Source organism: Calliphora vicina, chromosome 1 (assembly GCF_958450345.1).
Source record: "Calliphora vicina chromosome 1, idCalVici1.1, whole genome shotgun sequence".
NCBI classification, from domain to species: Eukaryota; Metazoa; Arthropoda; class Insecta; order Diptera; family Calliphoridae; genus Calliphora; species Calliphora vicina.
This window is the reverse complement of record NC_088780.1, coordinates 28,157,444-28,181,378: the sequence shown is the minus strand read 5'-3', so window position 1 is coordinate 28,181,378 and position 23,935 is coordinate 28,157,444. Positions and strand designations below refer to the sequence as shown.

The following is a 23,935-nucleotide window of genomic DNA, read 5'->3' as shown; positions in this document are numbered from 1 at the left end:
TATATTAACAATTTATATGTTGACAGCTCTGTCTTCATTATAATGACGACATTTCCTAATATTACTGTGGTGTGAAGTTGAGCATATAAAATGTGTATAATAATACAATAATAACAACAACAAAATATAGTTTGTTTTAAGCCAGTTTTTGTTTCTGTCAGTCAGTATTTTTGTTGGTGTTATATTTTTTTTATAAACAAATGGTATTAACAATTAACCGGCAAAAATTAAAATACGATTTTGTTATAACAAAAGGCATTCATACATAATAAAGAAAAAAGTTTAATTATTCAATTTGAAAATAGCACAAAACAAGTTTGGGCTTCACATTTTTTTTAATAATTCTAAATAATTTAGTTAATGGCGGTATCTTTAAAACAGAAAATGTGCAAAAAAAAAGAAAATATAAAAGTTATATAAAAAAGCATGTTAAAAATATAGTAAACAATTTATTTTTAGTTGTATTTATTATTAATATATGTATTTATATAATTTAGCAATGGCCTTTAATTGCATATACATACCTATTTAGTATCTGTTAATATTTTTAACAAAATTTACATAAAATAAAAATATCTAATGGTTCAGCTATACGAAGAGATAACGGTTATAGAAAATATCATTAAATACACGAATTTTAATTCGGATAAGAGCCAAAAGTCTTAGCAGCTATTGTGTTATAAATCTAATAAAGGATAATAATTCGGATAGACAGCGACTGTGCTTTCTTGTCACAACAAGATTTTGATTCTAAAATGGTCGTAGAAATGACCAATCGTCATCAATCAGTTACTACTTCCGGTTTCAAATTGGTAAAACATTTTCGTAGAGATATTAAATCATTAGGGTAGAAAATTTATTATTTAGAAGAGATTTTACAAAATAAAAGTGAGTCAATCCAAAAAAGTCAATCCTTGTTCTTCCATGGGTTCTCTCAAGTTTTTGCACCACGGTCCACTATTTTTCATATTCTTATATACAATACAACCAAAAAAGCAACCAAAGTTATCGATTTCAAGTAAATTATTTAACAAGTTGAGCAATAACAAAATTATTTTATTTGCCCAATTCACAACTGGTGTTGTAGCGTTGTATCGTTGTATGTCGTAATTTTTTTTATTAATGTTTTGTTTTTGTTTCGAAAAATTTGTTTGAAAAATATTTACGACATACAACGATACAACGCTACAACACCAGTTGTGAATTGGGCAATTATGTTTAAGCTAAATGTTTTCTTGAGTACTTCGCGACTCCCTGTAATATTTATACGGACCCCCAATTTAAAAACCTTGATCTATACCATATTACTGGTTAATTATCATGTTATTTCATTTGATTACGAATAATATTAACAATTATTCATTTTATAGCTATAAAAATACACCTATTATTTCTTTATAGCTAAACTAAATTTTTATTTACAAAATTATTAAAATTTTGTTGGTTAAGTAAAAATAAATTAAATTTTTTTCTGACAATCAAATTTATCAATATCATAACATTGATGTCCAACTTCTTTCTAAATTACATATGTAATATTAATTCAATTCTATAAATTATCGTTATTTCGACAGTTGAAATAATTTAAATTATATTACTATAGTAAAATTTGTCAATAATATTATAAAATTTGTTGTCAAACCTCTTTGAAATCACATTATATTAATTAAACTCTATAAATTATCGTTATTTCTACAATTTTTAACTGTTATCTACAAAAACACACATCTGGCATCACATGTTCTTCAATAATTTGACATTTGTCTGTCATTTTCTTATTGCATTATATTCTCACGCTCTTTATTTCTCTCCCTCTCTGGCATTGTTGTCTAATAAGAAAACGAAACTGCTATTGTGAATGATTGTATATTCATTTGCAAAGAAAAACTCGTACAAAAACAGTGACAAAACTTATGTTGGGGCTTTTAGTGGCAAGAAATTGTTGTAATAAATTAATAAAAAATATATAAATTATTCATTGATAAACAAAAAAGAAACTTGTGAAATAAATTAATTAATAAAGTGTATAATAATGTAAAAAATATCGCAAAGAAAGGAAAAAAACACAATGACCACTTTAAAATATCAATCTACAACACAGTCAGCAACTTGAATACTATTTATTGTGGTCATTGTATGAAACGAGGAAAATCAAAAAAAAAAACAAGAAAAATTCTAATTTATTTTTGGATAATATAAGTGAAAAGTCAAAAATCTAGAGCATTTTTTCTTCCTAAGGTGAAGGGGAAACGTAGGCACTTGTTTGTATGGTTGTTAAGTGGTATTAAGGCAAAAAGAATTGTTGATTTCAAACTAGTAAAACGTGAATATTTAAAAAATATATATTTTCTTTTAAACGAAAATAAAGAACTGTAATAGCAACAACAACTGCAAGAATATGGAAAACGAACGTTTGCGTATTACTTTAGATAATCCCAACAAATTGTATATAGCCGGGCAAACAATAAAGGGTGAGATTTGGTTTAATCTAACCAAACGTACAAAAATTCGTGGTAAGTGCGATTTTGTTTTAAATTTCAATAATAAATTTTTAATTTTGCGATTGATTCATCATCGTTTGTACCTCATCAATTTCAACATTTCATGAGCTAATTTCGATTTTGCGGTCAGTTGTTTATTTTTTCTTATTGTATTATTTTTACTTCAATTTTAATGACATTTTGCAAAACAAAGAAAGAAGTTTCATCTTGTTCTGTTTGTTGTCTGTTAAGTGCAAAAAAAACCGTTCCTTGATTTTGTTGATTTTTATTTTTCTTGTGTTTAAGTTTGTTTGTGTGCGTCCGTGTAGTGTTGTTTTCATTTATTTTTCATTCATCATGTTTACACAAGAACAACAAATTCCTTTATTTTAACCATGCCAATCTTTAAAGTAGATGTTTTTTGTTACTTTTGTTTTTTTTTTAATGGTTTTTTTACACTGGGAAGTGTTGTAGTTGTTTCGTAAATGATTTTGTGGGAGAGTTAGTACTAAGGGTTGCCAATACCTTTTTTAATGTGAAGGTTAAAGGGATTGGAAAACTTTTGTCATGACGAGATTTATTCCTTGGTTTTGTCAAATATTAAACAAAAAATATAAACAATGGTTCTTTGGAAACAAATCAAGGCCAATTACCAGAGATAAATTTTTGTATGATAAATATGACAGTCTATATTTGCCGAATATTGGATATATTGTATTTTTCCTCCAAAAATACTGTTTTAGCATATTTTTAGAAGTAATATGGACGATATCCGTAGATCCAAATGGTCTCATAAATATTCGATCCGGTGATTGTGGGGGAGTCTTTAGGGTGTGGGGTATATGTACAGGACCCAAAAGCGAACTATTTCGGGGAGTGTTGTGTTTTATTCGACAACACTCCCCGACACCAGCCGCCGACATAAACCCCCATACCAAGAATCCAGCACCTCCGTGTTTAACAGTTATCTGTATATGCTTCTCTTGTAAAGCGTCGGCCTTCTTCCTCCATTTTACAACACGTCCATCCGAGTTGTAAACACAAGATTTACTTTCATCGGAGATTACTTTCTCCCAAAACTGTGTATTCTTGCTTTTTGCTAAGAAAAGTTGCTTCATTTGGTTCATTTTGCTAATCTGTGGTTTCTTTCTACAAACTCTGGCATTATAACCAGCACTATTTGCGCTCTGCTTACAGTACAATGGAGGACTACCATACAGTGCTTCCCTTCACCATTGCAGCAATTTCTGGAGACGGAGTTTTGTGCTCTTTGTTAATCATCTTAATAATTTGATGTTTTTCACTGACAGATAGTGACATATGTCGACAACTTCTTGGTTGATATATACTGGATCATTTTTAAAGCGATTTATTATACCAGTAATGGTGGTACGTGGCCTATATACTAATGAACATATTTCCAGAATATATTTATTTCGATTGTACGCATTTAAAATAATTTGTCTTTCTTCAATTGTCGTTTCTTTCCTTTTTTGATCAATCAAAAATTTCTATTTGAAAACAAGCTGAAGGTGCAATGAATCTGACTTTGTTTAATATCTTTTGACCCTCAAAAGTTAATTTTTACTATAATTAAAATAACAAATATATTAAATATTTGAGTGATAAAACATGTCCTTTTATATTCTGAAAATTTGGAAATGCTGAAGCACAAATAAATACTTAGTCGCAAAAATAGAATTTCTAATAGAAATCAATTATCTATTGTATTGTTTAATGGCTACCTCTGAATTGTTTTCTATTTCTCGGTTTACTTATTTGTTCACTACCTTTATCAGTCTTACTTCAGTATTAATATTTGCTAGAACTTCGGGAATTTCGTTCTGAATATTTTTGAATACTTTAGATATTTTAAACAAGTAATGTTTATATAAACTAGGATCATCCGGTGGCCGAAATTCTACCACTTTTGAAACGATTTTTACCACATTCATACAAAGAATTTTGGAACAAAATTTTATATTGTGCATAGCTAAGCCATAAAAGTGTACCACACAAAAAGACACTGGTGAAATATTGGGCTCTATATCCAAGATGATTTTGGATATGCTAAATACATTTTTAAGGATTGATTCCAAATTTAATAACCAACATTTTACCAATTTGTTTTTTTTTCTATTTGAAATTAAGTAAAACCTAAAAAATTTTATTATATTATGTATTTAAATGCAAACATTTTTAAATAAAATCAAACAACTGTTTTCAATTTAAATAAAGACAATGAGAAATTCATGTTTGTATAATATTTCGTTAGAACTCTCATAAGAATGTTCAATATACCTACACATATTTAAATTTTTTTATTAAAAATTATCAATTAATTTTGTTGTTTTTAATAAGTAGTTTCATGTCAAAATAATTTAGGTCAGGCAATTGTGGTTTGATGATATCATTATTAATTACTTTAGGTATTTAATGTTGTAACAAAAATTGGGAATATTAAAATAAATAATAGAACAGAAAAAAATATTTATATGTAATTGTATCAGATATTCGCTTAATTCACAAAAATCTTAATTCGGAATTAAAAAATGAGAAACACTCATTCCAAAAATTCATTGAATGGATATGAATTAAAATTTTTTCATACAAAAATTTATCCAGGGATATTTAATCTCAATAAGTATTTTTCGTTGAACATAAAATACCAATCAGCGTTCTTGATGGATGATTGGAAATTGAACAAGTAAGACAGATATATTCGGCTGTGCCGAATCCTATATACCCTTCACCAAATTTTGCTACAAAATACAAATTTTAAATATATCTATAAGGATCCAGAATATATATATACTTTATAGGGTCGGAAAATTATATTGTGGAAATTACAAACGGAATGATAAACTTATATACATATACCCTTCTCACGAAGGTGGAGGGTATAAAAATGAAAATAACAACAGCATATTATTAAATTTAGATGAAAGTAAGGGAAATATTTGAACCCTCTCATATTAAAAAATTTGATTTTCATATGCGAATGTCTCCTAAGAGATAATTGATAATTTTTATAGTGCTTGACGAGGAGATTCGAAGAAATAGATTCGTTTTAGAAATTTAACATACCCGAGGTGCCCTACTTTGGGATACCCTGGCCGCGCAAATGGTGGGTCCATGAGGTCCAAACTCAAAACTTGAACTCGACAAGACTTCCTCTTTGCGCATGTCAAAATTCAAATCGGACTAAGCGTTTAGAAGTTACAGATATATTTGCAAAAATGCACATATTTTTGAGAATTTTTATATTGAAACCATTCAATATAAAACTTTATCTTAATACAAAATAATTTTTTTGGTGGTTCACTCTGTGCTATTTAAAATCGAGAAAATCAAACCACAAAGGGCTCACCAAGAATTTGTTTCACCAATTTATTTGCAACCAATTTTTTGATTCCAAAATTTGTCGGCAAAAAGCCAATAAAACAAAAGACATATTTCAGAGTTAATGACTCTTCGGCCGGCCAAAGGTCCTCTGTTGACAGATTTCTTATTCTCTTTTTCGTTATAGATATTATATTACATATTTTGCAAAAAAATCACAAAATGTTTACCTTTAAACTTTTTAAAAAATACAGCATTGGCATCTCTGTTTCCATTGCTATTGAGCTTTTTTTTTGTAAGCAACTCGAGAGGAGTGGTTTTCTTGCCATTCACAATAAATTTTCACGCTACACACTTGAGCAGGTAATGAAGCAACAAAAAATAATATGTAACACACATAATTTAATATAAACACACTTAAGCTCTGTAATATGAAATTGATTTGCTTACTTACTTAACACCCGTCAAATGATATACGAAACCATAATGTAGACATTTTTCCCATTTTGGTGCCAACACCATTGTTATTAAATTGTAATTTGCTAAGAAAACAATTTCACTTTCAATTAAAACAACAAAGGAAACCTTATCAATGTTTATATTTACTCTATGCCTATGAAAAGAAGACACAAGCGCATACTTAAAGATAAACGAACTAACTAACCATTACACATATTTAGTTTGTCCATATTTCATACTTGTTTAATCACAAAACAAAAGACCGTAATTATCATTTTAGTCATAAAATAGACTTTTATTACTACATATATTTGCAAAAGAAATAATAAATAAAAAAAAGCAAACTATCAAATGTTAGTTATTATTATCATATAATTTAGAACTTGCATTTGAGCTTTAAAATTTCAAACATTTCATGTTTTTTTTTTTGTTAATATGTTTAAAACAATTAAACTCGACTAGCTTGTAAAGCTTTGGTTTTTTCACTTAAATATTCTTCTACCTTTGGCCATATTTCTGCAGTTGTCTTTCCCTTGAAATTCGTTACCAAATCATGCTTTGCATAATAGTCCACAACCGGTTTCATCATCTCTTCATAAATCTTTAAACGTTGAGCTACAATTTCTGGCTTATCATCGTCACGCTGCACTAAATCTTCACCCGTTACATCGTCTTTACCGGGAACTTTGGGTTCATTAAAACCAATATTGTAAACACGACCCGAGGGTAAATGTATCCATCTGCCTTTCACTCTTTCTATGATAACTTCATGAGGTACTTCCAAATTAATGACTGCATCCAAACGTTCTACTTCAGATAAACGTTGAGCCTGTACAACAGTGCGCGGGAAACCATCTAACATCCATGATTTATTACCCACTTCATTTAAACAGCTCATAACACATTTAATGATTAGATCATCGGGCACCAATTTACCCTGATCGATGAAAACTTTGGCGGTTTTCCCCAATTCAGTATTATTGATAACGTTCAAACGCAATACATCACCCGGTGATATGTGTGCAAAACCAAATTTATCCACAATACGCTTTGATATAGTGCCTTTGCCCGAAGCCGGAGCTCCCAGAATGACAGCGCGAAATATTTTTGATAACATATTGTGTGTGTAAAATGTATTGAAAACTCGACCAGCGAATAACAATACAAGATGTTAATTTGGCAATGTTTAAAAGTAGACTGGAAAAAAATAAAATAAAAAAATAACAAAACATTATTATAGTGATAAGAGAGTATAAAAATTATTCCAATAGAGATTATTTTTGGATTTTGTTATTATAAAATATTAATATATACAGAGGTGTAGTAGGTACGCTTTGAATTTATAATGATAGGTAAGAAAATAAAAAGTTGATTTACATAGACTATGGGATACCTTATTAAATTCAAAATTTGTAATAGCTTTTTTGCCTTTAATCTTTTATATAAAAAGAGAGCTATATTCGGCTGTGCCGAATCTTGTATACCCTTCACCAAATTATACTTCAAAATACAAATTTTAAATATTTTTAGGTAAACAAAATTATTTTTTTTTTAATTTTTTGGAAAAAACCTTTTTTCGAGTTATTTAATTTTTTTTGGTACAAAAAAAATTCGGGTTAAAAACCATTTTTCCGATTTTGACCCATTATATTTCCAACTTACTATGGTCTTATATACGTCGTTGCAAAGGTCTTTGAAATATCTATCATTAGATATCCATATTGTCTATATTAATGACTTAGTAATAAAAATATAGGTAAAAATCGAGGTTTTCCTGGTTTTTTCTCATATCTCAGCCACCGATTTTGCTGATTTTAAATAGGAAACTTCTTGAAAGCATGCCTGACAGAAATATTGAACATTTGGATCCCGAAGATATCTGGGGTCTTCAGAAAACAACAGACGAACATGGCTTAATCGACTCCGCTATCTATAAGGATCCTGAATGTATATACTTTATAGGGTCGGAAAATTATATTGTGGAAATTACAAACGGAATATATACCCTTCTCACGAAGGTGAAGGGTATAAAAATGAATGTACAGTACCGAGCATGAAAAATGCAACGTTATGTTGTGATCTTCAACTGGTATGATTTTTCTTATAAAGGAATACAATTATCCCCATCTGCTATTTATAAATTCTTTGCGGTCATAGTCATTTATTGTATTAAATGTTGTCCAATAGTTTTGTACGTAAGGATAATTACAAAGTTTTTAGTAAAATCAGTGGTAAATTTGTGCGGGCAAAAAAAAAACTGCAACTCTAAGAAAATTGACTAGATTTGTAACATTTTTACCTGCAGACCTTTAATTGTGACAGACTTTATACGAATCAATTTCTTATCAGTGCATGAAGTCTAACCAAAAATGGGACGGAGTTTGCCTGAAAATTGGTGGCATTGGATTAGTGGGCGTGGCAGCTATCATACAAAGTAAATAGTTATTTTCGAATATCTGGAGTACTATAATTTTGTTGATGAATCAATTTCATATCACGATACTTACAGATGAACCAAAAATGGGAAGCATCGGAACAGGGGGTGAGACACCTCCCATAGATAGAAAATTGTTATGTATTTCCAAATATTTTGTGAACTTTAATTGCAAGATTCTTCAAACTTTGCCCGAATAGCTCTCTTATCATTTTAGATAGTTTGCCTGAAATTGGTCTGGATTGGATTAGCGGACGTGGCACCTCCCACACAAAGTGATTCTAATTGTCAAAGTCTTCAAACTTTACACTATTCAATTTCTTATTACTGCATGAGGTTTAACCAAAAATTGGAGGGGTCGGAAAAGGGGCTGAGTCACCTACCAAAATGGGTATTTCTAAATATCTTGAGAACTTTAATTGCAAGATTCTTCTGATCAGACGGCATTAGATATATTTCTACCCCATAAAATTTAATTTCACACTTACGATGTTGCACGGGACCAACTTTATATAAGTACAAAGGTCATAAATCTTCTTATTTTTCAATAAGGATTTTTTATTTTAACTGTATAAGAAATCTCTGTTTGTACTCAATATTTGATAAGCTTTCTGCATGTACTTTCGACTCACTGATAACAAATGTTGATTTCCAATGTCGAACGGGACTTCGAAATATGTGATAATGCAAAGCAAATACTTACAGTTATTTGACTCTTTTTCAGAAAGATTTTAGATATCAAAAGTCAATGCATAATGTATCTCTTTAAAAACTTGTATAAATATTCAAATGATCGACCTTGCATTCGAATATCTCGAAATGACTTATGAATAAATGGAAAATTTCGTTACGTTATTTAAATTTTATTATTTTCCTATGAAAATATGATAAAACAAAGTGTTTTCAAAAACTTTTAATTTTCTGGTCTCAGTGTACTTCTCGGTGGAAATACACATCTGGACTAAAATACTTGGAAATAAATGGCTAAACGAGAAATTTAAATAAAAGTGTTTTATAGATAAACATATTCAATTCAACTTCACTTGAAGTTAATTTGGGCACAGAACATTACGTTTAGTTCATTCGACAGCGCCAGTTCTGTTTACTAAATTGGACCACTGGGCATGAACAACATGAACAAAATGTTTGGTAAAAAGTCATGTCTTAAAATTGTATTACAACCCCGAATAGTCATACTTTTCTGGGTCTACGATCAATATTTCGGAGTGTTACAAACGCAATGACAAAATCAATATAACTCCCATTATTTTGATGGTGGGTATTTCGGTTGATCGACACAAATTAATAAGTTTTCTGCGTTATTTGAAAATTAGTAATTTTTAATTATAGACCAAAATTAATCAAATAATAAATAATTTAACGATTGATTTTAGTAGTGAATTAGAAATATAACCATTAACCATCTAAAATCTTCACTCCAAATGGAGAAATTTTACGTTTTTATATCTATTTCAAAATTTTTTGTTGGAAAAATTTTGAAGTGAATAGTTGAACTTAAAGAAAAAAAGTTGAACTTTTTCAAACATTCAAATTACAAACAAACCTTAAACAATGCTCATCGACTTAGTGTAGAGTGTCCGCGAAATCAAGCTCATACTTCATACTTTTCTGGGTCTACGATCAATATTTCGGAGTGTTACAAACGCAATGCAAAATCAAACTATTATTTTGATGGTGGGTATTTCGGTTGATCGACCGAAATTTTTTTTCATTTAACTAAGTTTTCTTAGTTATTTGAAAATTAGTAATTTTCAATTATAGACCAAAATTAATCAAATTATAAATAGCTTAATGATTGATTTTAGTAGTGAATTAGAAATATCCCAAAACATAAGTAACCATTAACCATCTGTTAACAAAAATAAATCTTCACTCCAAATGGAGAAATTTTACGATTTTATATCTATTTCAAAATTTTTTGTTGGACAAATTTTGAAGTGAGTAGTTGAACTTAAAGAAAATTAGTTGAACTTTTTCAAACATTCAATTACAAACAAACCTAAAACAATGCTCATCGACTTAATGTAGAGTGTCCGCGAAATCAAGCTCTTTTATTATTATAATCAACAACAAAAGCTCAAAGTCCATATAACTCATTTGTTTACATATCAATACTTTAACTCGACATTAACACGAGAAAGAATTACACTGGCAAAAAACTCTAAGGTTAAAATCATAAATTTGAATTGCAAAAAACCCATAAAAATCAGACAATAGAGTCTACGTAAATTGATGTAATGAACGTTATAGATTTTTTTTAATTAAGAAAAATCACCCAGTTTCTTTAGACGCACAAATTTATACACGTTTTTATTAGCTTAAGTCCCATGATGATGGCACAATAAAAAATTCTTATGTAAAATTGCAATAATCACACTAGTCAGCAAATAATATTTACTATATTATACAAAAGAACATGTGTCTATCAGAATTACAATTTTTTTCGTACATTGTTTTCGTTTCTTAAGGTTCTTCTTTTGAAACCAAAAGTATCTGTTAGTTTTTTTCTTGTTAGCTTCAAATATATTGTTTACCTGTTCGTGTTACTTTTTTAGACCTAATTTATGACTTGTTTATTTTGCTGTAAGGATAGTTAGATAGAACAAACACACAACGTTTTTCAATAATAAACTTTACACGCAATATTGCCAAAAAAAAAAGAAGGAAATAAGCTTAAACTTAATTTTAATGTCAATATTGCCACCACCAGACGTACTACACTACTGTGTATGATATTTACAAATAATTTTCGCTAGACTTTGGTTTCCGTATGTTTTTGTTGTGTTTTGATTAGAGGTTTTGTTTTTGTTTGAGAATAAAATAATCTCTTTCACACCCTCGCTGGCACTCTCTTTTTTATTCTTTTCATACAACAATAAAAGTTTTATTGTGAATGTTTTTGGAGTGATGTCAATTGCATTGTAAGATATGTAATATTAAAAGGAAAATATTTATTCATGTAATATGCAGTTTGTTAAGTAAATCTGATAAACTACTCAGTATTTATTGGTTTTAAATTCCATAAATTTGCTTTATTAAATGTAATTAAACATGAACATAAACAAATAGTCTAGCTGTTTTTGTGATTTGACATTTGCCATAATATGATATCGTGATTCATGTATGTTGGGGTTGCCAGAAGAGCAAGTAGATGATTTCTCCTAAAAGCAACAAACATTACCGTTAAATCTCATTCTAATGACAGCGGGTTCTACGAATGTATAAATTATGAAATAATAAATACTAGGATCGCCTGGTGGTCGAAAAGTCGACCACTTTTAACGCTTTTTACCACTTTTATGGAAAGATTTTTGAAACAATTTTTTATATTGTGCAAATCTATAAAAAAGAACCAATTATTGCAAAACATGCTAAATACAAGAAAAATCCCTGTAAATATTATGGGTTGATAGGACCAAACCAACAACATTCAGTCCAATCTTAAATTTCCATAATTAAATTTTCTAAATTTTAGACCATGGTTTAGAATGTCCTTCAGTACTATCTTTGCGGACCATTGTTCAATTCCATATTGGGAACTTATTTACATTTCTAATTCACATTAACAATAAAAAATTTAACTGAAAGTTAGCACTAACTGTAGATATAAATATTGAATATTTTGAATGAAACACATCACACAATTTTTGCTATCACTAAAAGGTATTTATAGACGGCAATACTGAGTATTAACACTTTTCAAATTTAAAATATTATTGAAATCAGTCGGTTCAAAAAGTTTCAAAAAAACATTTATTGTTTACACCATAGGGAACATAGAGACGAGACGTAATTGTCAAAAACCTAAGTCTGTTGTCAAAAACCTATCTCTGGCAACAACAAAATACATGCTAGTCAATGTATTTTGTTTTTGTATCAGACATATGATTTTTTATATTTTTGTTTGACAAATCGGAGTGTCTCGTCTCTATGTATAATTCTCTATGGTTTACACGTAGTATTACAAATATTTTATTTCTTTGTTGATTGATATTTTTCTGAAAATTTTATTTTTCTTGACATTTTTATTTGCCTTATTTGTTTTTATAAATACATACCCGATACATATGAAAATAAAAAGTTTTTGAATTGTTTTAAAAAAATTTTCAATACCGACCGTAAATCAAAAAAATCATTTGTATTTTTTGAAAATCTAATACAAATTTTGTTTAGACGATGAAATTGTATTATGATACTTGAGTTTTTGACAAATATTAATACTCAGTATTGCCGTCTATAAATACCTTAAACAATTACAAAGTATATTTTGGTTAAATTTGTAAAATATTATTTAAAACGTCTTGAGATGCCAATTGTATATGATTTTTTCCAGAAAAATGTAATTTTTTTTTTTAAATTTATCAAACTCGTTTATCGAACATTATAAAAGATATACATATTTTTCATTTGTTTACTTTTGGAAAAGTAGTAAAAATTGCTATTTTTGCTTTTACATTTAACAAAATTGACCTAAGTTTAATAATTTTGATTAAAAAAGTTTATTTTTGGCTAAAAAATGACGAAAATTAAAACTTTGAAAAATAGTAGCAGAAAAAGCACTTTTTTCCTTTTGGGTAAAAATGGCCAAATACAATTTAAATTATACGATTTTTTTATTTCTACAAATTCATCCCAATTATGAATTAAAAATTCCCCGGGAGTTTTTTCCCATTGAATTTGAATAGGAAAAATGGGAATTTTTATTCATAATTGTGCTGATTGTTTTCTTTAAAATTTAGTTTTTCTCCACATCTTTCTCGTCATTAAAGCTTCATCAGAAACCGTTTTTAGGGATTATTAACCTTTGGGCATTTACATATATTATATTGAATGCTATATGGTTTCTTTCTGCATATCTATATTGGACCATTTTTTTTCTACTGTCTCTCATCTTTCTTTGGCAATATTATGAACTTTATGTGAAATCAGTTGTTTGCCCCTTCGATTGTATATCTCCTCTATCGTAAAATTGATCTTGTTTCTTTCAAAATCGCCAATCTATGTTTTTCCGAATACTGGCCGTAATCGAGTTTCGGCCTAATCCGCAAAGCAATTTTCTTTCGAATTTATTTTACAAAATCAATATTTAATCACAACAAATTTAACTTTTTGTTTTACAACCATTTTAAATCCCATATACATTTTCCATGACATTAATTATTTGTCTGCTTAATTATTAATAAAGCCTTTTTCGTTCACCCCAATTAAAAATATTTAGTTCAATTAAAGTAGTTTATTAAATTTATTTCTTAACATTTGAAATGCCATCAATAAAACAAACCACGTACGTTATTTATATGTATGTATGTAATATAGTAATTTTATAAGCTACAAAATATATTTTAGGAATTATATTTATAAATACAGTATTTATTATAATAACGTACTTTTCCAACAATTCTTACCAATTCTTAGTCTTTTTAAGTATATTCTTATCACGATTAATTATATCTTGCTTGCGTTCCTTTTGAGCTTTACTGATAATCTCATCAATTTCCTCAATGGAGGGCCCATCATTTTTATCCTCAAATTTATCGTGTAGCCATTTACCGTCGGCTGCTGCCGCAGCAGCGGGTACGCGTGGTTTAAAATCGGGTCGTTGCCAACTGCGATTACCAAATTTAGGTGGAGGATATCGGCGAACGGGACTGCGTGAACCACGACGGCCATGAGGTGAACGTCTATTAAAACGGGGTGAACGTGAACGTCGATAACGAGTGTTTGGTGAGGGAGTGCCACGTGGCACAAATGGAGAGGGCGAACGGCGTGCAGAGCGTGATCCCGAAGATTTGCCGCGTGAATCATGTTTACGACCGTGATAACGAGAATTTGAACGAGAACGCGAACGCGAACGAGAGTTTGAAGACGAACTGCGATGACGTCTGTATCTGGGCCTGCTGCTGCGACTACCCCCTCTGAACACTCGACTGCGAGAACGTGAACGGGAATTACGTCTTCTGTTACTGCCACCACGACTTCTACTGCCACTGCGGCTGCGACTACGTGTGCGTCGCCGAGAACGTGGTGAACGTGAAACCCGTTTGGATCTGGGTGGCGATGGTGTTGGACTGTTTTGTAGAGCAGGTGTGGCCAAGCGTATAAGACCAAATTTATCCACTTTAACTGGTTTTTTTATCTGAAATGAAAATTTTGGCGGTTCCACAACATGCGGCTTGGGTGCGGCCGGTGTATAAGAATTTTTGCCAAAATTTATGGATTTATAAACATATGTCGATTGCGCAGGCAAGCTGGGCTTTAAAGGTGGTGGTGGTGGGGTTTCCGATCTTTGACGTTGTTGTTCTCTGCGATTATAAGCAGCAGCTGATGTAGATGCTGTCGCCGTTGAAGTTGACTGCTGCAGTAATTCCTGACGCTTACGTATTTCCTGTATGGTTTGCTCGTACATTTTAAGATTGTCATTTAAAGTACTCTCAATTTGTAAACCACCACCTAGTATACTGAAAAATCATTTAAAATGTAGTAATGTTGAGATTTCTAGGCTGAGAGAAGTTTTATTACTTACTTGTAGGCATCCTGAAAGTTAATTTTTTCCAATAATGATGAAGGATTCTTGACAGATTTGGTTTCCTTTTTAGATTTTTTCGATTTCTTGGATTTTTTTGATTTCTTTTTTTCCTTTTTATGTTTCATGGCCTTTTGCAAGAGTTTTTGCACCCTAGATTCTGTATCATCATCGTCCAGCTTAATTAGTGTAGCAAAAATATGTTTGTATTATAATTGCAAACTTAAGTTAGTAGACATACCTTAAATTCATTTGGAATAACCGGTAAATTCATTGAATTTCTATTAGTTTGCATAAATGGTTGATTAAATTGTGCTTGTGGTTTTTGTCCGGTCTCCATAGCTGTTCTATGCATGACCATTTTCTTGCTTAGTGGCGATAGTGAGTGATCTTTAAGAGCATGTTCGTCTACAAATGAGTTTTTATTATTAAACTAAATTTGTTTGTTTTAAAAAAAAACATACCAGAGCCTTCAGTTTCCGAGGCGGAAGATCCTTCAGAGGATTCCTCTTCATTGCTAGAAGATACTATTAATGTAATCTGATTTTCAAAATCTAAAATGACAATAAGGTTTTGTTTTAATAAAAATGTAAACAAAATGCTAAATTATCTTACTAATAGATTTGTTTAAAACCTGAAAATATAGGTAAAGAGAAAAACCAACAAATTAATTATTATTTAAAACCCAAAGTAATTACCATTTATTTGCTGTTGCAATGATTTTTCGGTAGCAGCTGGTGGTAGTTGAGATGGCATTATGGGCTCGACTGTGGCACCAGTACGTTGTTGTATGGCCTCCAAGGAAAGGCGAGCCTGTTCATGATTTGGTATTATATTCAAGCAGTCTCTATATGCTTTGGCAGCCTCTTGTATACGATTATCCTCTTCATAGCTGCGTCCCAAAGCCACTAAAGTTTCACCCATGTATTTGCGTGCATTAACATGATAAGCATTAAGCTTAAGAGCCTTTTCAAAATCCTCCACGGCTTTTAGAAACGAACCCTTATTGGCATATAAGGCACCCCGGGCCACCAAACCCTCCACATTGCGCGGATCTATATTCAAGGCCTTATTAAGACATTGAAATGCTTCTACATGCTGACCCACTTTAAAGTACTCTATACCCTCGGCCACAGATCTGAAATAATGACATTGTTGGTCAGCTTTAACTATGCCTAACTTTTTTTTGACACTTACCTAAAAGCCCATTTACTCGCCTGTACCTGTCTCAGTTCCTTGGCGTATTCTTGTGGTGGAAAATCATACTTTAAATTGTTCATCAATGAAAAATTATCATTGATATCCAAACCATTGAGTGTATATAAAATATCATAATTTGGATTTTCATATTCTTTAGCTTTTTTCAGACATTCTTCGTATCTTTCTAAAGTACTTTCCGATAGTTTACTAAAGTTTTCATTATGATTGCAAAACAAATTCTATTCCATTAATAACTTGATTGAATTTTTGTTTTATATTTGGAACTTACCGATACAATTGTGGCAATTCCTCATATGTCACCAAGCCTAATTTAATATTTTTATTTTTTGTTGTTGTATGCAAAAGACTTAAGGTTAAACGATCTGCATCTATGGAAAATTCAACGACTTCACAGCGCAAATATTCCAGGGCTTCACTGCCACGTGGTTTAACACCCTTTAATGGAACAATTTCTTCACATAGTTGGGGTGGAACTTGAGCCTAAAATAAATAACAAGACGAAAATTAATCAGTTTTAAGCGCTAAGGAAATTTTTAATTTAAGTAAAGTACAAATCTATATGACAAAGGAATTATAATGAATCATATTTATCTTGCTCACCTTTAATTTATATTCATGTATTAGTTTACAATTTGGTTCTCCCGTACAAAGAGGTGTTACGTTTAATTTTACAGCTAATAGTTTTGTGGTGGAGAGTTTTGAACGTGGTATAGAGGCATATACAATATCACCCGGCATTATAGATTCCAAAATATGACGTTTAACCTTGTCCTGATGTTTGACAATGAATAGTTCATAGGGTGGTATCTCAGCCACAAATTGTTTAGCTAAAATAAAAAGTTTGACATAAAATATTAAATAAGGAAAATGTAAATATATAAAAACAAAATAATACTTTACCATTTAACATTAAAAAACCAACGAAATTAGGTAGGTATATAAATTTTAAAAAGTGTAATTCAAATCAAAAATTATAATAAATTCATTTTGAATAAGAACGAAAACTTAACGCGTCATATATTTATAATTTAATCTTTGCTACTTACCCTTCTCCACATCCTCCTTGGGTTTTATGGACTGTATAAACGATTTGCTTAAATCCTTGTCATATAAATCCAAAGCCTTGCGTGAGAGAAATTGATGCAATTTCAATCGTTTGGCCCTATCCTGAAATGTGAAATACTTCTGTCTATCCATATAGATGTTGTAGTTGCCATCCTCGGGCACTCCTATTTTTTGTAAGTCTCCAGCACCCCTCTCATCATCCCATATCTTTTGCATGGGCTTGCCATGGAAGCACAAAGCTTTTTTTATCAAGCCACTATCCATATTGATTTTTTCAGTATAATGTATGTAAGAATATTTTTTTTGAAGCCGCTACTTTTTTATTTTAACTAAAATTAAAGTAATTATTTAAAATATTCTCTGTTACAGATCAAAATGTAGGAAATTTGTTAATAATACCCAAATTAATGTTGGCTATGTGGGACACTTTTCTAACCACACATTAAATTCATTGCTTACCTACCCACTATGCTGTAGACAAACGACTCCACCATTTTGTATTCTTATTGGCTTTTTTTTATAAACACTTTTTAAATAAATATCTGTAAATTTTCTAAAATAATTATACTTACATATTTTGCATTATTTAACTTAATTTTATAAACAGAAATTACACATATTTTTCAGTGTTAAATTTTTTTCACAAGAAAGAATTTTTTCTGCTTCTATATTTTATTTCTATATGTATAAAGTGACACTTGATGAGGAATTCACAATAGATATCAATGTTATGCATTCACAATAACATCCAGCACTACAGTGTTGTATAATATAGTAAATATAGTGTCGGTAAAAGTATCCACCTGATTAGGGTTCGGTCGATACAAATATTTGTGGTATTGCAGTTATCGGTAGTACGGTTCAGTAATGCAGTACTTTGTGAATAACTTTTTGTGTGGTAAATAAAAATTTTATTCATCACACCTAAACAAATTGTGGTGAGTTTTTTGTTCATCACGTATCTTTTTTTTAATTTTTAATTTTTTATTAAAAAAAAGTATTGAAGTATGTAAGTATACAATTTTTGAAAAAAAAATTAATTCAAAACAAAAATTTTATAATAACTTAAATTTATGTACTACACCAAATCCAAGTATTGTGAGTTTTATGTTCCTCAGGTATCTTTTTTGTTTTTCTTAATTTTTATTAGAAAAATATTTTTTATACAAATTTGAAAAATAAATTTAATTAAAAAAAAAAAATAATTTTTGAATAACTGTTTACCACTAGTAAACAAAGTGTGGTGAGTTTTTTGTCCACCACATATCTTTCTTTTTGTTGATTTTTTGTAAATTTGTATTAGGAAAATATTTGTGATTTTTGGTACACCAAAAGCGCTGCGTATGATGAATAAATCTTTCGCACGTAACGTAAAACAATCATACGCCATAGTAATGTAATAAAAGTGTAGCATACTTATCTGGGTTGTATTGTAAAATACTCATACGTCAAAAATGATAAGTTATTCGAAAAGTGTGTAGTATGCTTATTTGGATTTTTTTTATAAAATGAGAATTAATAAAAATAATAATATTTGAAATACTGGACCGACGCCTTTGAAATTTGGAACATTAGCGTCTTAGAATAACATCATCACTATTCAGAATATAAACTGAATTAAACAACTTTTGGTGTAAGAAAAGTATGGGCCATAACTTTAGCAACCCTTTAGTGAATTTGTTTCATATTATATATTAAAATATACCTTATATATATTTTTATAAATACGACGACTTTTTAATTTGTATTGTAAATTACTATTTTGTGAAATTTGAATTTCATTAATTTTCTTTTTTAATCTCTATGCTTTCAGCGATTAAAGTCCAAATTACCGGCAAAGGTAAATGTAAATGGATGGAAATTTTACGCAAAAACTCCAATTCGAATAATGAAACCACACGCAGCCTTTTCTATTCGAGCAAAGAAATCTATGCCCACAATGAAATACCACTTTCGGTATTCGAACCCCGTGGCATTGAGCTAAGTCCCGGTGAACATACTTTCGACTTTTCAATGCCTTTGGAATGTTTTCTGCCGTCTAGTTTCAAGGGAAGTCATGGTTCAATTAAATACAAACTTCGTATACTCATACAAAGGCCCTGGTCATTTGATGAACGGCATTCTATACCGGTAACCATAATGAAAAATATGTCATTGCCGCCGGTGTATCGGCTAAATCCCACACCATTGGAGAAACAAATCACGAAAACTATAAGTTTATTTGGTACACGACCCATAAGTATGTTGGCCTTACTGCCCGAAGACTTTGCGGTGAGAGGAGAGCCATTGCGTATATGTGTTACGGTGACCAATAATAGCACCACCAACGTAGAGAAATTACGTTTCTGTGTTTTACAATACATTTCTTATTACAGCCATGTGCCGTTGAGGGTACAAAAAATGGAAATCATACCTATAGCCCACAAGGAGACGGGATCGGTGCACAAGAAAAGTGAACGTTCGTTTGCCCATGAACTGCTAATACCCGAAATGGCCCAGCCGACGGATGATGAGTTGTCGGGCGTGATTAACATAACCTATGAGTTGCGCATTGAAGCAGTTCTAAGGGGTTTCTTTAAAAATCTCGTTCTTAATATGCCTTTTAAAATGTACACAAATGAGACTGAAGGAGCAGTACGTCTAGCGCCCAATTTACCACATCCACCCATGCCGCCGGAAGTTGCCAACGGTGCTGGCAATCCCTTTGAACAATCTTCCAATTCTATAACTATGTATCCACCACTGGATACATCAATTGGTTCACCATCACACTCTTCACAGTACAGCAGTGAATCGAGTTCTTTGCATTCGACCACTTCGGATTCATCGGCAGCCACTTTAAGCCCAGCTGTAGGAGGTACAGCGCTATCTTACACTTCCGGTTCATCGTCACAATTCAATAGTCCCTCTAACCGAGCTAGTCTTCGCAGTAATTCGAATGTACCATATATGCCTTACTCGAGTAGTCCACTGATGATCAATTCATATCCACCGCCAGCCGCTAATATGCCACCATATCCCCTATCAGACTCGCCACAATACTCGCTGATGCAACAGCCACTTCCACATCAGGGTACACCAACACCCCCACCGCCAACCATGAACAACTTAAATCGAAGTTCAATAATGTCAACACATTATGCCTCGGTGTCATCGTCGACGTACATGGCAATGCGACCACAGCCAGGAGCCCATGAATTGCGTAAGTGTATTTTGTGTTAAACTATAGGGAAATATGTATAATTTAGATTGGTTAAAAATTGTATGGAGTATGAAACTTCTCGAATTGTTTATTTTATTACTTTATTTTAATAAATTCATTTCGGCAGATACCGAAAATAACTTGTTTAGATCAAAATACCCAAATTGTGATTTATGTATATTTTGTTATACAAAATAAATCACTCAAAATAATAGTTATAAATAGAATATAATCACCCTTATCGTGGTTGGCGTAAACGTCTTACGCCTACGACTGTTTCGTACTAGATTAAAGATAAAATGCAAACTGTTTCTTTAATCTAGTACGAAACTGACGTTTACGCCAACCACGATAAGGGTGAATGTTTATACCCACCATCAAAAAAGATGCGGGGTATATTGATTTTGTCATTTCATTTGTAACACATCAAAATATTTGTCGCATATATATTCTGGGTCCTCATAAGATTCTAAGACGTTCTAGCTATGTCCGTCTATCTGTCTGTGTGTTGAAAACACTATAGGAGCTAAACTAAAGCAAATATGGCTAAAATGTTCTCAAATACTCTCTGACGATAAGGTTTGTTTGGTATTGAAAAAGGGCAATATCGGTCCATGATTTCACCGAGCCCCATACAAATTTCCTCACGGAATGAGTTATCGAACCTCTGGAGGTTCAGAGTATAATCTCTCTTCAGAGTGGTCTCCGTTCAAGAGTGACAACAATACGATGGCAGCTGCGCCCCTCTAACCCGGCAATACTGATAAGTTGTTCTTGTCTGGGTAGAGTAGAGACACCTTTGAGAGCTTGGAGTATAATCTCTCCTCTTCGAGTAGCATCGCTCGTCCTCTCTTATTTTGAGAAGAATTTGTCGTCCGCTCCACAGTGGGATCAGAATCAAAATTTTTTGGAAATAAATCTGGCATTTCTAAACGGCTGGTCCGATACGGAGAACGTGGGCGTAGGCAAGGAGTATTTGAGTTTAAGTTATTAAAATGGGACCTACAAATGCTCCAGGGGCGGCGCTATGGGGTCTCAAAGTAGGGTACCTTTGACATGTAAAATTTTTTGTTTCCCATCTGATTTCAAAGATTTTTATATTTTTGGAAAGCGTTTGGCTAGGCCTTGCGTGTGCTATTTATCTCATATAAATTGCAAGATATAGGCATTTGAAAATTGAAATTTAAAAATTTTGACATACCTTGGACCTATTTTTTAAAAATATAGGTTGTTCTTTTGTACCGAATGGACTCGAATTTCTTTTGACTTCAAAGCATATCAATTATGGATAAAAAAAAGATTTTCAATTTAAAAATTCCAAAAATAGTAGATTTTTGCTGTTTGAAAAGGTGGCTTAACTCTTTTTTTATTAAAAAAAACTTTCTTTAAGAACATATAACAATTTTATGTTTTTCTATAAGAACATTTTGGTATAAAAAACATGTCTTATTTTTCGAATATGTCGCACATACGCCCTTCGGAATTTGAACTATTTTTTTATCAATATTTCCACTTTGGGTCACGTGTTCTAAAATCCCTAAGCTGGGATCAGAAAATGGAAAGCAGTTTTGGAAACCTTGATGTATTCCCTAATTATCCCCAAAGTATTTTCCCATCCCCGAAGGAAATGTGGACCCTATGGGCAAAATTGTAAAAATACCATTTTTGGGATTATTTCTAATTTTTAGGAATTGTGGGATTCCCTTTGACCTTTTGATAAGATTTTATTACATTTTGTTATTTAGAACGATAAATTTTAAAAACGTTGAAAATTTCCTTGAGTTTGGTTAATAAATAAAGATTTTATTACATATTTATTGAGTTTCTAAAACTAAAATTTGTATCAAAATTTTAATAGGATTGCAAATATTAGGAACAATTTGATCCACATTTATTGCGAAATAATCTATTTTGTTTAGATAAGTTAATTTTTTGTTTTATAAAAGAAATTTCAAATCAATATCTCAATTAGATTCAAAAATATGCCACTTTAAAACTCATATACTCAGTACTAAGGTGAAGGGTGTATTAGATTAGATAAATTCGAATATAGCGCTCTTATTTGTTGTCTTTGCTTTTCTTATACAAATGGACTGAGACACGTTGTTATGGTTGTAGCAATTTGTGATAAAGCTTGTAAATATTTATTAATTAACTCTGTTTTCTTTATTTTTATTTTCAGCTCCTTCCTATGAAGAATTATTTGGCAATGCTACCGCTCCACCCGAAACGCCCAAATGAGATATTTTTCTAAATCTGCAATTTTAGACAGAATTAGTGAAAATAACACACACACACACAAAACAAAAAGTATGGAACAAAGTTACTAAACCCACCCCCTTTTTAAAGAAATTAATAAAACTAGTAAAACAGAAAGAAAGCAAGAAACTGACGAACAAAGGGATTAATTAAAATAAAATAACAGAAATTTGAGAAGAAAACGCCAGTAGTTTAGACACAAAACCACAGTAATATAGGCACAATTATATAAAATTGATATAAAAAAAAATTTAAAAAAGAAACAAAACTTTCAAAACCTATTAATTACGTAAAGCTAAAAGCACTTAAAAAAAGCTTAATTTATAATTGAAAATATTTTATTTAAAAACAAAAATAATAAAGAAAGCAATGCTAATTATTATAAATATTGAAAATCAAATTAGATAAAAGTTATAATATAACATTTAGAAATAAAACCAAAACAAACACATAAAAAAAGTCTGTTAACAAAATTATTGTAGTTAAAATTTTGTTCGCGAAATAAAACAAATTTAAAAAATAGCAAGGAAATTAATTAATTAATCTTAAACATATAAGGTTTTTAAAGCTTTTTTTATATGCCATATACATACATATAAATTTATAAATTATTAGACCCTGATTTTTTTATACGCCCCTCTATAATTATATAATTTTGTTTTTTAAGGAAATTTATGTAAAAAAAACTATAAACAAATAATTTTTGAAACTAATGAATTTAAACTATTTCTACTAACTGCCGTCTTATATAAATATTTATATATACAATACAATACGATACTATATTTAAATTATTATTATTATTATTTATATAACAACATATTACTTACTAACTAACTTTTAATTTAAATGTTTATTTTGATTTTGTTTTTTTTTCACAAATTATTTAAATTTATTGTATTTCTATTAAAACGCACATTTATACACTT

The 23,935-nt window shown here is 30.5% G+C and overlaps 3 protein-coding genes across 3 annotated transcripts; 1 reads left to right on the top strand and 2 right to left on the bottom strand.

Moving 5' to 3' along the window:
* The first annotated feature begins 1,864 nt into the window (after positions 1 to 1,864).
* On the top strand, positions 1,865 to 23,144 carry Leash (leash). The gene is made up of 3 exons (XM_065505768.1): positions 1,865 to 2,513; positions 19,359 to 20,747; positions 22,930 to 23,144. Exons 1-3 carry the CDS (start codon positions 2,399 to 2,401, stop codon positions 22,986 to 22,988), a joined length of 1,563 nt encoding a protein of 520 aa, XP_065361840.1. The 5' UTR covers positions 1,865 to 2,398; the 3' UTR covers positions 22,989 to 23,144.
* Positions 6,550 to 11,454, bottom strand: Ak3 (Adenylate kinase 3). The gene is made up of 2 exons (XM_065505758.1): positions 11,271 to 11,454; positions 6,550 to 7,478 (listed from the first exon to the last, which is right to left on the bottom strand). The coding sequence occupies exon 2, from the start codon at positions 7,396 to 7,398 to the stop codon at positions 6,730 to 6,732; it is 669 nt and encodes a 222-aa protein (XP_065361830.1). The 5' UTR covers positions 7,399 to 7,478; positions 11,271 to 11,454; the 3' UTR covers positions 6,550 to 6,729.
* On the bottom strand, positions 13,950 to 18,236 carry LOC135955384 (tetratricopeptide repeat protein 14 homolog). The gene is made up of 10 exons (XM_065505738.1): positions 18,118 to 18,236; positions 17,527 to 17,874; positions 17,081 to 17,307; positions 16,749 to 16,960; positions 16,457 to 16,666; positions 15,958 to 16,397; positions 15,724 to 15,813; positions 15,501 to 15,667; positions 15,260 to 15,438; positions 13,950 to 15,194 (listed from the first exon to the last, which is right to left on the bottom strand). Exons 2-10 carry the CDS (start codon positions 17,807 to 17,809, stop codon positions 14,138 to 14,140), a joined length of 2,865 nt encoding a protein of 954 aa, XP_065361810.1. The 5' UTR covers positions 17,810 to 17,874; positions 18,118 to 18,236; the 3' UTR covers positions 13,950 to 14,137.
* Positions 23,145 to 23,935: the final 791 nt, after the last annotated feature.